A 16623-nucleotide genomic window follows, 5' to 3' on the forward strand; every position below is an offset into this window, starting at 1 on the left:
ATATAGCTGAAATATTGCTGCTCGGACGTTAAACCCCAACAAACAAACAAACAAACATAAAAAAAGGTACGTTTACTATTTCTATAAACATTTCTAAATATTCTAGGTAAACACAATAGTATTATTTTCTTGATGGATATAACTGTTAACTACGGATAAAAGTTTAAATTGTTCTCAATTATATTTTATTGATGGGTAATATTGAACGTAATCCACGCTCTGACATCAAGAACTCTTTTCCACCGTTCACTAATATTTTCATTTGGTTGAAATCTATACCAAGGGCCATTCACTAATATTTTCATTAGGTTGAAATCTGTGCCAAGGGAAACTAGTACTTTGTAATATATCCGCTCTATCCGAAACGAAGTCTGATTTTTTGACGTGATTAAAACTAGTGCACTAAAGACGAGCTCTCCGTTGAATGAAACAATTGTAATTCCAGGTTATCTAAATTCTGACTTACTTGTGTCCAATAAAAACAAACTTGTAGATATAATTGATATCTTCAATTTCATAATAATGTTATAACATAATAGAATAAGGCAACACATACAAAGGCAGCGTGTTGCACTTGACCCGATTATACTGAGCAATAATAGAATTATAGTTTTTCTGACGTTTTAGATATTCTTCACGATATTAAAGACCACAGCGTAGCTGTTATAAATGTTCGTTAAAAGCCCTAGGTCGTTTTGAGAAAACCGATTAGTTATATGATAAAGCGGACAAAGAGATATTGTTCTAAAAATGGCGTCTTTAGATTGAAATAAAATCCTCCAAGACGAAGCAGATGTTGATGAATATTTTGTATATTTACTGATATTTTTTCTCTTAGTTGCAAAGGGTGTATTCCAACAAAGGTTGTTGTTATGTGGAAAATGACAGTAAAATAAGAAAAGAAATACGTGTATGTGTCTGCTTACGAAGATGGAAAAGGTGTATTAAATCACAATTTTCATATATGGATTTTAGATACAGTGCCCGTTAACAGATACCTTAATAACTCAAGTGTGATTTATTTTCTGTTCCTGAAATCTTTCTTTTACAAAACACAGTTATTTTTGCAAATGAAAATATCTTTACATAACATGATTAATAGTGATCAAACTCGTATAAAATATTTTCATTTCATGTCATTTATAGACATACAATTTGTTTTATTACTAAGGCCACTGAAGAAAAAGTGTGTAGATTTCAGACAGTCAATATCACATATTTACATGTATCATCCATATTTGACTGCACAAAGCAAACACTAAGGGCATCATGTTAATATAGTATTAATGTATGGCCTTTTCTCTATTGGCGCTGTTACATGCACAAGGTATTAATAATGGCCATTACAGCCACCCGAGGCCATTGTTTATACCAAGGGCATATTACGTGACCAATATGGACATGACGGAAACGTCCTTGCGTTGATACTTTTTTAACCAACTTTATTTCTATTATTAAAACATATGATTTCATCTTTATTTGAAATAAGTCTGTATCTCTATGAATCAAATATTTATAAAAATAAATCACGAAGATTTTGTTGTTTTTTTCTAATAACTCCCACCCCCCTTAAAAAAAAACTAAATTTATACTACAAGATTAAACATACCAAATAGTTCAATATACTCAGTCCCTGTAGCTTTAACTGTAGCTTTATATCATCCTTTATACATGTACATCATCATATTGTTTTATTTACTTCGAACATAAATAAAGCACTATATAATTTAGTTGATAACTGGGATTTATTTCAATTGAGAAATATTAAGAAAATAATGTGCATGACATGTAGCTTAATCTGCAGAGGCACAAGTTTAATGTTTTGCCAAAAGGAGGGGGTTATCCATTCTACAAACTGTTTACACCTGCAACACCAAGCGATCAGTTATCAATCAGAATTGCACATCTTCATCAATTTTGTACAAAACAGGAAACGAAATGCATTTCTTTGACTTATATTTCATGTTTTGGCTGATGCGACGAGTGATCAAATATGCCTAGGGACAATTTTACTGACCCTATAGACGTTATAGAAAATTGTATCTGTTCATTGACCAGATGTATAGATGTATACCCACCATTCCTCCGTTTTTATCTTTTGTTGTTGATGTATTAGGCTGAGTTACTGAAACCGGTGTAGACAGCTGAGCTAACAGTGTAGAAAATTGTCAGTGGTTGCAGTGATGATCAACTAGTTATTCAAAATATTTTTTTGAAATGCATTTTCCAATCAATTTTAACCCGACAAAAATGTGGAAGAAAACAATAAATATGTATAATATGAATCACAATTTATCATTTATACAATGCTTGTGCGATAGAATTCGGCTGTTTTCTCGGCAAAACGCCATCCCTAATGGTCCCGTCATTCTGACGTAGAGAAACTTGCCCACAATTTTTCATATATCATCTGATTGGGCATGTACCTAAAACTTGTTGTTTCCTGATTTTTTTAATTCTTCATAACTTAAAAGGTAACAAGGAAAAGTTATTATGCAGCGGAAGAATACAGCTCTGCGTTTTTCGACACTCGTTATTTCCATATTAGAAAGTCTATATGCAGGATAAAATTGAATACATAGGTAACACAGGATACAGATGACTGAAATTAAAGACAATTTTGTTTAACACAAAATATAGATGCTAAAATGTGTATGAATATAATCGATTATACGATAAAATTACATGCCAAGAGCGATTGGACAAAATATCAAATTACATGTGGCCTGGGTATAAAAACTACTTAATATATATATATATTAAGAATTTTTCAGACCCTTCTATAAGTTTACGTTATCTTCCCTGTATCAATTTGATCCGATGGAGCAGTGTAGAGAATGGAGTCGTCACATTCTGAGACGTTATATATATATAAAGGTCTGAAAAATTCCCAACGATGTTAGAACTGTCAGATTTGCGATGCAAATTTTTGGTCGTTCCCTCTGCGGGACTCGAACTCGTACCGCTGTAACATTTATGGCAACACCGCCTGCACAAAGTCCAGCGCCCTAGACCACTCGGCCAGCTAGGCTTTATAAAAATATAGCTTTTGCTGGCCAGGTCATTCCTCCTCGTAGGATTAATCTAGGGCTGTAACTTAGTACACGATGTATGGTAGTACGGGACAGTTCATTTAGATGTTATTATGTAGGATAGAGGATCAAATTAATGATGCATGTCACAACAAATCAATATTACGCAACGTCTCAGAATGTGACGACTCTATTCGCTACACTGCACCATCGGATCAAATTGATACAGGGAAGATATGTAAACGCATAGAAAGGTCTGAAAAATTCCCAACGATGTTGTGTAGCGAATAGAGTCGTAACATTCTGTCGACGAGTCAACGATTAAATATTAAATAATCTGTCAATCATATTCCGAATACCGTTTTCAATTAAAAATGTGTCCTGTCTAGGAAGATACTACATTTAGATTATATACTTAAGCATAAAATTGTCTTTAATTTTGCTGATCTCAGATTTCGAGGTGAATATTTTGTCGTCAAATATTTGCAATTCGTTAAAAGCCAAGGTTCTGTTTGTTCGATTTTTTCCCCTTTTTTTGTGTTTAAACTTTTACGGCATGAATATATATTGATTATAATTGTTTCCTTTCTCTGGTTCAATTGTTTTTGATTAACAACTATAATTAAACTAAAACAAGTGTTAGAGGCCTTTCATTTTTTTCCGGTACTTGGTATTTGTGCTTTTCACCTTATGATAAGACTTTTTTAATTGAAATTCCAAAAACATAAAAGTGGACAGACAGAAATAAACAAATTGATATCAATCTTAATTTTTCAAACAATACATTTTCACATATTTGTTTTAAGTAAGATAACAAATCTTCGTTGAAGTGTTTCTATGTAGTAACATTTGATAATGCACGTGTGAGGTTTGTCTAAACTAAGATGTCAAATAAATACATAACGCAGTTGTCTTTTAAATGTTTCATTATATACACGTTTTTATTCTATTCAAAATTAAGAAGTTTGAAGTTTTTGTTTATGGTGATGAAGTACCATTCTTAAAATAAATAAAATGCTTGAAGGACATATCAATACACCAACAAGAAAGGTGGAAATCGTTGCTCCGATGTGAAACACATATTGACTGGCGACATGTAGGCTCTGAGTTAAAAAGAGTAATCAATGGAAACAAGGTTATAGCGGTAATTAAAAAAAAGCAATCCAGACACGGACCAGACATAGCAAACAAACATACAAAACAAAGAACACAAAGTAACTAAAATCATACACACGAAGCATCAAACGCAAATGAGCAACTCGGACTCAACTGAGAACTGGGAGGATCGATCAGAAGCACCGGAAGGGTAATGTATTTGAGTCGATTGATATCCCCACCCGCGGGTTATTGCTTTCATGATCTAGCTCATTTGTAAAACGTCGGCTTAGGGTGTTAGATCAGTTCAAACAAGAGTATGTTTGATCGGTAAGTCCAGAAACGCAGGAAATATCTGTCAATGGAACAATCCAAAATGAAAATTATTTTAAATTTTATGCTTTTTCTTATTTATCATAAATTATAAAACTATATTACCATTTTTACAAATTTATGTATAATAACCCCAAAGAATAAACAAAACAGTGTTTGAAGTCTTAAGGATGTAGACCCCCAGTATAGAGCATTACTCATGAAATCAGTGATATGCTTTTATTTTATTTAATTTCACCAAAGCCTCTCAAGCTTTCGTTTGAAGCAGCATAAAATGAATCCAAGTTAATTAAATGCTGAATACAAAAGTTAAAATAAGTTTGAAGAGTTATATCCCTTACCCTAGGTCTACCTCCTTTAAAGGAGACTTTCAAACCTCGTTTGTCAATGGTTATATTTTTGTTCGTCTTTTACAGTTTGTATAAATGCTACTCTTATTTTCATACATTTTTGCAAAAATCTAGTGATGCAGTTTTTTTAAACATATAAATATAAATTAATCATTTAAAGCAAATACATAAACACTGTCACATGATCTTTGTATTGTGGTTAAAGTTTAATGTAATATATGAGATATTTTTGTTATGACTTGTATATTTGTACCTTAAATTTGAGACTGTTTGTCATTGTTTTATATACAAATTCATCGTCTAGTTTTCTTACTCCGTCAAATTAAATATATCCCCCTTTTTTAATTTTCAGATATTATATAAAGTGTTTAATATTATTTGTACATGTAAGCATATTTGCAAGAACGAATCAGGGTCCCGTGGGAATTAACAAATACAAATTAATTTTAAAGTATTGTAGTGCAGGTAAATTTGTATAGCTAAACGCCTGACCCCCACTGATCGTACAATGCATATAACTGTGGAATTTTTTTATTAGACTAGCAAATTGTACATTATAATGTAAATTATTTACTTTGCTGATGACTAAGATTTCAGAACAAAAATCAATATATACATCTATTTCAATATGACCAAATATTTTCGATTCCAGATCTTAGGCCATGTCAAATAAATTCAACCTTCATCGGAGTCGCCACGTTTAGTTTGATAAAATCAAGAATAATTCATTTGCTGCGTCATCTGCAGAAGTGCTTATGTTTGATTTGCTTTAAGATTTCAATTTTAAAGGTCAATTGCGCATTTGAACTTAAATACCCACACACAAAATTTGTTTATAATCTAAATCATATCCAAAATGTAGAGGGTATATTAAAGGGCTCTTTCAAATTTTGAACATCTTCGTCACACTCAGTTTTACACCCTACTCGGAAATTTAGTACGTTAAACCTGAAACAATTCTGCAGATTCGTAATGAGTACTGTTCATGTCTGTGAAATGTATTTACATCCTGTATAGTAGAACCTGAAAGTTAGAAAAGTATACTTAATGAGCTAATGGGAATTTATATGTCGATGTCTGAGGTGCAGATTTTGCCTGTATATTTCAAGACTATTGTAATGTAGTAAATTTTATTGCAGTTTCACCAGTGCCGCAGAACGCCTATATCTAAAGAGTGTGTGGAACTTGTTCCGTGGACCAAATAAATTTGTATGCGTTTTTGGCATAAATATCCCAACACTGTATACACGAGTGACAAAATCAAACCACCTGGAATTGAAAAGAACAATTGTTCATATAATACTTACTTAAAGTCCGTAATAAGTTACTTAGTACGGACTTTTTTATTTATATTTTGAGACACAAAATATAAAAGCGTTCAATCTTTTCTTCGGATGATCATAACTATTGGTTTTTTTGTATTAATGTTCTCCAATATATGTGGATTTTCTTTTGTGATTTTTTGTTTTTGTATTTGTTTGGCGGAGGGGGCAATATAAATAAAAAATTAACACACATCTTAATCAAACAGGCAAGGTCCAAAAGTCAATTTTATAATACTTGCAATCCGAAAAGCAAAGCTTCTGAAGAACTGTCAAGTAAGAAATGACACTTTATGTATTAACCATAATGATTGATCCCATTACTTCCAATTTATCGAAATATCATGTTCAGAGATAATATATTTGCATTTAATTGTATAATGCTTCTTTTCATTATGTACGGCATTGATAGTTGCCCGTCTTATACCAGTAAAATAAAGATATAAAGTAACGAATAAAAAACTGACTGTAGTTTAACTTGCTTTAATAATTATACTTAACATTGAAAAAAAGATCATTTCGTCAACCTGAAATTAAGAAAAAAAGCAACACGGTTATTGAAATAATTGATAGTTAAGGAGAGTGTCCATAGAAGATATATGTAGTGAGGGGCACATGCCATATTTCCGAATTATCCTCCATTTCCGTTTACTATCTCATAATTTATAAACGAATTAATACACTCAATTTACTTGTTTCTATATTCTCTGTCTTTGTTATCTTATTTTCTGATTCAAAATTCACTGAATTATTATATCTAGAACTTCAGTTTTATAAAAAGCAACAATAATGGAAGAAATCAAAATATTTTCGATCAAAAATAAGTTAGAGATTAATAATATCGATAACAAACTGGATGATTAAACTAATCTGCCTGAAATATATGGAATCCTACTACTTTTTTTTTTTATTATTTTTGAAACACAAGTATAATACTAGTTAAATGTTGTCTTCAATCGACAAGTTTTGATTATTTAAAGGAAATAATGTTACAAAATTGCTAAATCTAGGGTTATAAAAATCTCGGTTCAAAATTATGTTTAATCCGCGTTAAGTCGTTTATTTCATTACATTTATATTTCTTGAATTCTTATTTTAACGATGAAAAGTACTTACTATTTAGTATGCGCCTTTTCCAAAACCGCCTCCTCCAACACCTGCACCGCTACCGCCCAAAGCGCTTCCGCCTTGACCTGATCCTCCGCCAACCCCTCCGCCTTGGCCGAATCCACCGTCACCTCCTCCGAGTTTAATGATTCCCCCACCACCTCCCAATCCGATGCTGCCGATTTCACCAAATCCTCCCCCACCACTTCCACCAACTCCGCCGAATCCACCGCCACTACTCCCTTTGACAAATCCCCCGCCAATATCTCCTCCGACTTGACCGAGTCCCCCGCCACCTCCACCTCCGACTAGATCAAATCCCCCGCCAACTCCACCTCCGACTTGACCAAATCCCCCACCATACCATCCTCCTCCTTTACCAAATCCTCTACCACCTCCTCCTCCTCCGACTGAACCGAAACCGCCGCTGCCTCCCATTCCAAAGATTCCAATTGGACCTAATCCACTAAATCCACCGCCGCTCCTTCCAAAACCTACCCCGCCTCCGTAAGCACCAAAACTAGAACCGTAATTTCTTGTATACCACCAAGGGAACCATTTACAACAGGTATCCCATTTCCATTGATAAAATGGCAATCTGCATGTGCTTGAATATCTCCATTCACTCTTTGTACATCCCCATCGTCTACAAGTGCACCACATTTTACCTAAAAAGGTAAAACTTTGATACTTAGGTGATATAATCTTTGTTCAGTATGTGTTTGATAATACATGTATTTAGTAGAAGGATTGTTTTCCAACTTACATATTGGGTATTTTAGAGACTTTCTTACTTTGCAAAGTGGCAAAATTCATCGTACGTAGTTGAAAAAAAAAACTAAAATATGTAACAAAATTTAACCGTCATTTATGAAAGAAACATTTCAATCTATATATGATTATAATTAAATAGACTGCCCTTAAAATGTAGGTTGAAGAATAGCCGACTTTATGCGAAAAAAATATGTATACCTTTACTATATTTGTTTAAATGATTTTTTAAACAATATTAATTTCAAGTGATTGTTCATAATAACATTGCACGTTCGTTCTTAAACTTAAGATAAATGTTTATTCCTTGACAGCATTAAAATTAAGTATATATACCAGCACCAGGAAAGAAACCACCGCCCCCAAGAATTCCGCCACCACCACCTCCTCCTCCGCCGACTCCCCCTCCGCCGCCGCCTCCTCCTCCGCCGCCTCCTCCTCCTCCGCCGCCGCCTCCTCCTGTCAACCCGCCAGCGCTAACACCTTGGATATTACCAATTATCAGTACTAAGTAAACAGAAGCAAACAAAGCAATGGACAAGATCTTTGAGACAGCCATAATTTCGTCAGAAGAGGCAAAGTGATTTGCTGTATGTTGAGCGAGTATATATACACATGCAAGTATGTGAAAAAAAGACTGCATGCTCTACTGAAATATATCACCTGAGGTCGAAAACTTGGAGATCATTTTGCTAGCATGTCGTTTGAAGAATTTTTTAACCACTTCATTATATCAGTTCATCATGATGAAATGTATCGTGAGCAACACTTCCTGTGTTTTATATAAAGTACTAAGCAATAGTCTGCCTAAATACTACATACTAGAAAAATGCATATTAGCAATCCATAAATTGATGTGTTGCATATTTAATTATGTGCAAGAAGGTTAAAGTGCATCTGAAAAGTTCTCCTTATACGGATTGCATCTAGCATCAATTACGTTGATTGCTGCTCGATTGTGTGAATGGGTTTTCAATGATAGGCAATAATTGACACAACTGAAAAAATATTATTAAGATACAATATTTAAGTAGTTGCCTTAGGAATGAAGAATAGAAAAATTGACATGAAAAAAAAAAAACTACACATTCAATAGGGAACTTGCAAAGGAAATTTCACGAAACAGAATAAAAGTACCAAAAAAGGATATTTCTTTATTCCAATTAAAGTTTGTATTAGAAATCATGCCTTTATATATTTCACCATTTAAGAAGTCCTTCCTTAGTTTTATTTACAAGGGGTAATATATATATATATATATATATATATATGAATTTCCACATGGTTCTTTCCCATGTGCCCATGCATGGATATATTTGAGAAATTATCTACATTCGTACTTATGCATCTGTGGACATCATAAGTGAGCTGTTGTAGCCCATATTTCCAGTGTACATTTGGTATAAAAATAATCTTAAATTATCGCTTACAATGCGTCAATTGTAACTTTAAAGCAGGTAATTGCACGGAAATGTACGCTTTTTTAACAACAGTAGATAGTAACATTCAAAATAGGATTTCATTATTTTTGTGTTCGTACGAAAACATCCAAAATTAATTAAAGGTATTCAATTGGACATTAAATAATACTCCGCTATGTTCTAATCCAATATAAGTGCATAATAAATCACCGATGGTACTGAATTCTCAAATTTAGAAATCGAACAAATAAAATCAAATTCCCACATGATACATCAATGGAGTGTTTTGTTCACGGTTAGATACACCGTAGCTTAAAATCATTAGACACAAATTAGTTATCCACTAAAAAATGCCTTAACTTAATACATGAAACGAAAGATTCACCGACTTCTTCAGCTACAAAATATATGAAGGATTTGCAGGTTCTGTTTATTTTCAGTACTTCTAATTTATGTATTTATTTTTATATTGATCTTTCATATGTTTTAAGTAAATTAGTCATGATTTGTGATTTCGGTGAGGCATGTAGTGCATTTTTTGTTTTTGTTTTTGTTTTTGTTTTCATTTTATTTGTATGTTTTATGTCGAGAACCTTCGTTTCCCCGAAACATTTATATTACACATGTATTACAATGTACCCAAGGGCACCCCTTTTATTTAATTCACACACACGCACGATGTCGGACTGTCTTTGCGAAATTGATTTTTTCTTGTCATGTTCATGCAAGGAATTATAATAAACTCTATATTTAACTCCTTGGTTTAAAAAATCTAAAAATATCCATCTGCCCTTCCCTAGGACAAAGTTTACAACAACATTTTTTAGCAATGTACTTATGTAGATGAAGACTCTTGCAGGAAGATACTCCATGTAATGAAACAGGTTCCACTTCGTTTGCGCGGAGTCAAGTTGAGTAGCTTAGCTTCTGTTACCTTTTTTCTGATTGAAGCATGGCCCAAACAGCAGGTAGAGGGATAAATGAATATAAAATCTAAATGAATACAATTCTCGGTAGGAGTGAACTTTCTGAAGTAATCGTTTATCTATTAGAAACGATCGGCAACCTCATGTCTTTCAAACAGAAAAATCAAAGGTTAATTAAGAACTGGTCGACGGGAAAGCTGATAGTTGGAATTTCTCTTTTCTGCCCAATTCCCAATAGACGATTATTACATTTTATCGTGTTAAACGTCAGTACAACTGTACAATGGTGGCATACAAAATATATGTCTAATGAATAACAAATAAATAATAGCGGACACAAAATACAATTCTCTTCATTTGGCTGTAAAGATTTGTTATGTTACTTTTTATAAAGAAATTACATTTTCTGGCCACGATTTGCTGGTCATTTGAAATTCTAACACTTTAAGATTGCTTATGTATAAATTGAAATTGTAAGGTCAGTAGTTTTGTAGTGTTTTTTTTTTTTTTGGGGGGGGGTTAATTTTGTATGATTTAGTTTTTTTTTTTGTTTTTTTTTTGTTTGTTTCTTATTTTTTTATTCACCAACAAACTGTTTTTTTTTTATTTTTAAGGTTGCTTCTATTTTTGTTTCTACTCTAGTCCGTGTTTGACCCATGTTTTACATAATAGGCCAACAGCAAAGACCAGCTTGTCATAGATGGCGGCAAATAACTAACAACTGGCCAATGGTCGTATGTTTAACTAATAGAACTGCTTAGGTATATACGTTACTGATGGTTGAATTGGAAACACTTTCTTCGGAGGTTTTCAGGCAACAAAATAAATCCTTACCATGTACCAAAAAGGCCCAACTTGTTTTGAGAACTCCATGGTTCTTGCGTATTAAACCTACCACCTGTTGTGTTATATAAGAGTGGATGGAAAAATTTACCTTCATATGCATTACTCTTATTTTCTGGTGACAGTCAAACTATGGTTTTCTTGTTTTCCATCTTCTTTATTTGTATTTAACAACTCTTTTTGAGAATTGATTAAATTTTAAGTTGGTTTTTTTTGCCCCCATTTGCTACCGGACGTTTAACAGCAATTCAGGATTAATCTGCAATCCTACTCCGGAGAAAATTTTTATATATTAAAGTTGTGCACGAAGTAACAAAATCGTTACTATATATGATCCATAACACTGCCCAGACAATTGATACGACTTTATGAAGTTACCACTTGAAAAGACGACGTCAAAATTAAAAAAAGGTTCATACTATATATCGATCATTTATAATGTGTTAAATGGATTCTGTCATTTCAAACACATATTTAACACAAAAAAAGTAGATTTATTAGTTGATCCTGTTGTTTTAGATGTAATACATCAGAACATGTGTCACATGCTATGACGTACTTTATAGGTATGTATTCGTTGGAGGACTTAATTTCAACATTTTTCTTCATATAGATCTGTTTCCCGATGTCCGTCATGTTACCAACTAGGCAGTTAATACGGAAATGCGGCACGTTTGTGATTTAATATGTTCCAATTTTAAAACGCATCTTTTCTTATCTCACAACGATACATAGCATAAACATTGCGTATGCTTGGTCATGAACCAAGTTAAACCTATTTAATCAGTTATGTTAAACGTAACGATGGGGTTGTTGGGTGGATTGGGGAAAACAATCCAGAATGCACTGACAGGGATTTATGTAATGAGCTTATAAATAATTTTCATATCTTATTGACCAATTAGATAGTTGCAATATTTATACACTAAACTCACAAAAAGGGGGCATAAAATTCTTTAAAGGTCGGGTAATCACCATATAAAGACATTCCTTTTATTAAATTATTAAAAAAAATCATTAAACTAACTATGCAATCTTTATGTGATTACGGTGTTTAAATGTTTATTTTTTTTTATTCCTGAAGAATATAAAAATATATAGGCTTTCCGAACCATTTTGCACGATCCCTATCTGGAGTAATACTTCCGTATATAACGAAATATTTATTTCATATGCCTTAATATTTTATTTAATGCTTATTACAGAAGACTTGACTTCATGTGAACACAAAACATGTATATAAAACTACTTCCATTGTATATTTCCTGAAAAAGTCTTCTGATCTTAATTAAGCTCACATGGCTCAGAAAATTTGTTCGCATATAACTCCAAAAATGTTACATTTAGCCAAATTCTGACATTAGCAAAGTGTTAAGCATCTAAAAGTCTATCTACAAATCAAATTCACGTTTTAATCTGTTAGGCCGTCTTGGAGTTGCCCTTTTTGACGTTATTTCTTTACAATAAATCTTCATCCCCTTCACTTCTAGACCAATTAGAACCAAACTTGATATGTATGATCCTTGGGTATTTTGAATCGAACTGATGCAGAAATTGTTGATCCGTCAAAGGAACATGACCGCCGTTACTAAAGATAGAGCAAAGGGATCAGACCGAATAGATTTGTTCCTTGTATGTCTGTTTTCCATGTCTGGTCTTTGTCTCTGGATTACATTCTTTTGATTACCACTATAACCTTGGTTCCCTTGATTACTCTTTTGCATATATCTCCAAAACTGTAAGTTGCAGCATTTGTTTTTTTCAATTGCCGAAATAATCATTATAATAATGCCTACAATGTTCTACATTGATTCAAAGATGTCAGCTGATTCCCTGTTACAGATATTGCTTTCCGGAGGCAAAAATGCATTTTTGTCAGTTTTTAGCCATTATCTTGAAAATTATGATAGATAGAAAGCACTTTTTAATTGATGAAATATTCCTTCTGATAAGACCTACTGAAGTATTCATTGGATGAAAGATATGGAACGACTCCTCGTTAAAGTTATTGTCCATGAAATGTGAAACATGACGTTTCTAGCAGTTTTCTGCCAATGTCTTGAAAATTATAATAGAAAGAACCTACCCCAACGAACTTGAGATAAAGCATAATACAGACACTGTGAAGTTAGCCTCATATCTTTACCTACACTTATAAATTGATGGTAAGGGAAAACTATTGACAGAATTTTACGACAAACGTATTGACTTTTCATTCAAAATTGTCAACTTTCCTTTCATCTATGACAACATCCCTTCAGCATCTGCGTATGGAGTTTTCATATCACAACTCATACGTTATGCCAGAGCTTGCCGTAACTACGCAGACTTTTTGTATCGGGCTAGACTTCTTTCAATCAGACTACTGGAACAGGGTTATGTTGCTACAGAAGTTTAATTGTTGTCTTCAGGAACTCGTGGATTATTACGTTGTATCAATCTGCAACTCGGCGAGTGTTTCTAGAAAAGCAGAGGACGCTTTCCATACAGGTGCACCTGGTCCATGCTCCCAGTTTTTAGTGGTGTCAGAGTTGTTCATTTACTTCTGTTTCTTTGTATGTATTATTTTAGTTACTTTATGTTCTTTGTTGTGTTTGTTTTCCAAATCTAGTTTATATCCCTAGACTACATTCTTTTGATTTCCGCTAGAATCTTGGTTTCCTTGATAACCCTTTCAATTGATAAACTGATCATTATGATATGTCCTACCTAAATCTTCTTTTGAGTCAAAAGTGTCGGATAACCCCTTGTTAGAGTTATTGCTCATCAAAGGCAAAAAATGAACCAGGTGAGGCATTGAGGCTCCCGGGAGCCTCCTGTTTTGTGTTTATCTTTCTTGAAGGTGCAACCTGTAAAAATAAATCTGAAGGTTTCTAGACAATGAAGATAATTAAAAAATACCGAACGCATTATCAAAAATCGGGGGCAGAAATCCGAAATAAAAAAAATAGCAATATTGAGGATAAAGTGGAAAAAGACAATAACCAATATGTTTCATATTTGTAATATGCATTTCAAAGTGAAATGGTGTATGATCTAGGTTTAATAATTAGTCAAACCTTTCGTTTCCTAAATTGGTTTCCTCGTTACGGAATAATCTGCGATAAGATCTCGGTATTAACAGAAAGTTTGTTTAAAAAGCTGATCGGGCGATACAAGTACATTATATACATACATGTATGCAAAAAAATTAAAATCGTCTCTCTTATCATGAAGTTTATAACAAATTATAATAGTTTGTGTAAAAAAAAAATTCGACGCAATGTTAGCCGTTGATTTAATCAGTTTAATTTTCAGTTTTGGGTTATATTTCAATGGGATCCGTTCGGCAAACTGTGGATTATTGATGGAGTAAACATAGTCACTATATGACTAAAGGTCTCAGTATCGTATTAATTTTCCCATAGACTTCTATAGTGAAGTGCATATTTTTAGGATTTTTTAAAAAATATGTAAATTGATTCAATAAAACTTTCACTTATGTAGCATTTCTAAGGACATGTGAAAAAATAATTTCCCGCAAAGAAAATAGGGTGAGTCCACGAATATCGGACAGAAAAGTAGTCTCGAACTATAAATAGCCATTTTCCCTACTTTCACTTTCGTTTTGCACTCACCAAACCAACCTTTTCAGTGGAACATTTTTATGATATTATGTTAGATTTTCTTTTAAAAAAGTTCTTCATCTTACAGTGTGATGTTTGCTCTATTTTATAAGTCATTGTTCATATCTTTTGACAAAATATTAGTTTGTAGAGAGGCAAAAAGAAAATGCACTATATTTTTATAGCATCCATGTTTTGACGTACACCTGCTCAGGGATATGCAATACGATACTGGTACCTAAAGGACATAGTTTAACAATTTCTTTTGTAGGACAAGACGAATGAATGGGGAAGAAGAAGGGCCAAACAATGCGTAAGAACTCGCCTTCTAAACGAGACAAAAATATAATCGGTAAGGACCTCAGTGCTTACTGTTTCTTTTCTTTAGTGTAGCAGTTTTTTTTCTGATCTGCTCTTTATGATATGTAATACAAAAAATGTACGCTTGTATCCGAGTACAATAAAGTGTTTACAGTGACGTTTGTGTAATTAAAGGCATTTTGAATGAAAGATTTAAAACGGGTTTAAAGGTGCACCTGGTCCATTCTTCCAGTTTATAGTGGAATCCAAGTTGCTCATTTGCTTTTGTTGCTTTGTATGTATGATTTTAGTTACTTATACTTAGTTGTATGTATGTTCTTTGTTCTATATGCCTGTTTTCTATGTCTGGTCTTTGTCCCTGGATTTCATTCTTTTGATTGCCGCTATAAACTTGGTTCCTTTCATTACTCATAAATATATAGTCATTGGTAAGTACTTAATTATGAATCAAACATGTAAACGAACTGACAGAAAAAGAAGAAATCACTAAGTGTTTCAACTTCAAATTTAACCCTGAATGTTCAAGGGTATCAAATGATTATCCTGTGTTCAAAATACCATGCTTAAAAAGTTGTTGTATATGCACAGACTGGACTTTTGTCATAATTGCCCATTTTTAAGGTTAATTAAAGCTATAAATGGATTATTATTAACGGGAATTTGCAGTAACACCAAATTCTAAACTCTACCACAAAATTCAAAACTTCGAAAGCACTGATCCTTCGTCTTCTGTACTAACTCGCAGCTCCTTGGCATATTTTGTTTGAACTTATCATTGCTTGAATTGGCTTTGTATTCCGATAGTTTGTTTTGTTTTCCGTACTGTTTAATTTTGTATATTGAAATTCCCACTTGTTATTGCTGATAATACAAGGTTATTCCTTGCAACATGTGTAAATACAAAAAATACCAGTTTTATATTTTGTAAATTTCGATATGAAAATCATACCAAAATATGCAATATATTAACTTAAGACTGTTATCAAAACAGAAACTAAACAATAAACGATCAACCCTGGCGCCACTGACATCTAGGATGAAAAATCACATACTACAGTAATAAAGGCTTTTCCGGTTTTTCGATAAATATTTTTGTCCATTGTGGAGATGGCCAATTCATAAGGAGCAACCATTTCTTGTGCTTATCTACATCAGAACATATTGGTCATTAATGTATCGTTGTGTGGTTATATTTCTTTTTAATTTAATTTTGAAGAACGTTCTGTTACCGTTGGTTTGCTGTCGAGACATTTCAGAGCTTACTTAAAGGTTTGTTGTTAACACATGTTGAAGACGATTTGGTCGTCTCTGAAGGAACCCTTTCTAATTGAGGTTATACGCTGGTGCATTTTCTACGCTTCACAAATTCCGCTCTTTTTTATGATATGGAGTACAAGATGTAATGTATAAACTTTATACGCAGATGCTGAAAGAATTTTGCAACACACAAATGAAAAATCGGAACCTGGATAAGTTTGATGTTAGTGAAAACAAAAA

At 33.0% G+C, this 16623-nt stretch overlaps 1 protein-coding gene across 3 annotated transcripts; it reads right to left on the reverse strand.

Moving 5' to 3' along the window:
• Positions 1-5309: 5309 nt before the first annotated feature.
• On the reverse strand, positions 5310-8581 carry LOC148597352 (uncharacterized). Of its 3 annotated transcripts, XM_088564201.1 has the most exons (4): positions 8347-8581; positions 7249-7907; positions 6633-6659; positions 5310-5833 (listed from the first exon to the last, which is right to left on the reverse strand). In XM_088564201.1, the coding sequence occupies exons 1-2, from the start codon at positions 8567-8569 to the stop codon at positions 7252-7254; spliced, it is 879 nt and encodes a 292-aa protein (XP_088420327.1). In that variant the 5' UTR covers positions 8570-8581; the 3' UTR covers positions 5310-5833; positions 6633-6659; positions 7249-7251. The 3 variants fall into 3 exon arrangements, with proteins under 3 accessions (XP_088420327.1, XP_088420330.1, XP_088420329.1); XM_088564204.1 differs by lacking the exon at positions 6633-6659; XM_088564203.1 differs by lacking the exon at positions 5310-5833 and having other exon boundaries at positions 6600-6659.
• Positions 8582-16623: the final 8042 nt, after the last annotated feature.

Source organism: Perna viridis, chromosome 15 (genome assembly GCF_037379345.1).
Source record: "Perna viridis isolate PV_CMFRI_1.1 ecotype Kerala chromosome 15, ASM3737934v1, whole genome shotgun sequence".
In the NCBI taxonomy this organism is placed as follows: Eukaryota; Metazoa; Mollusca; class Bivalvia; order Mytilida; family Mytilidae; genus Perna; species Perna viridis.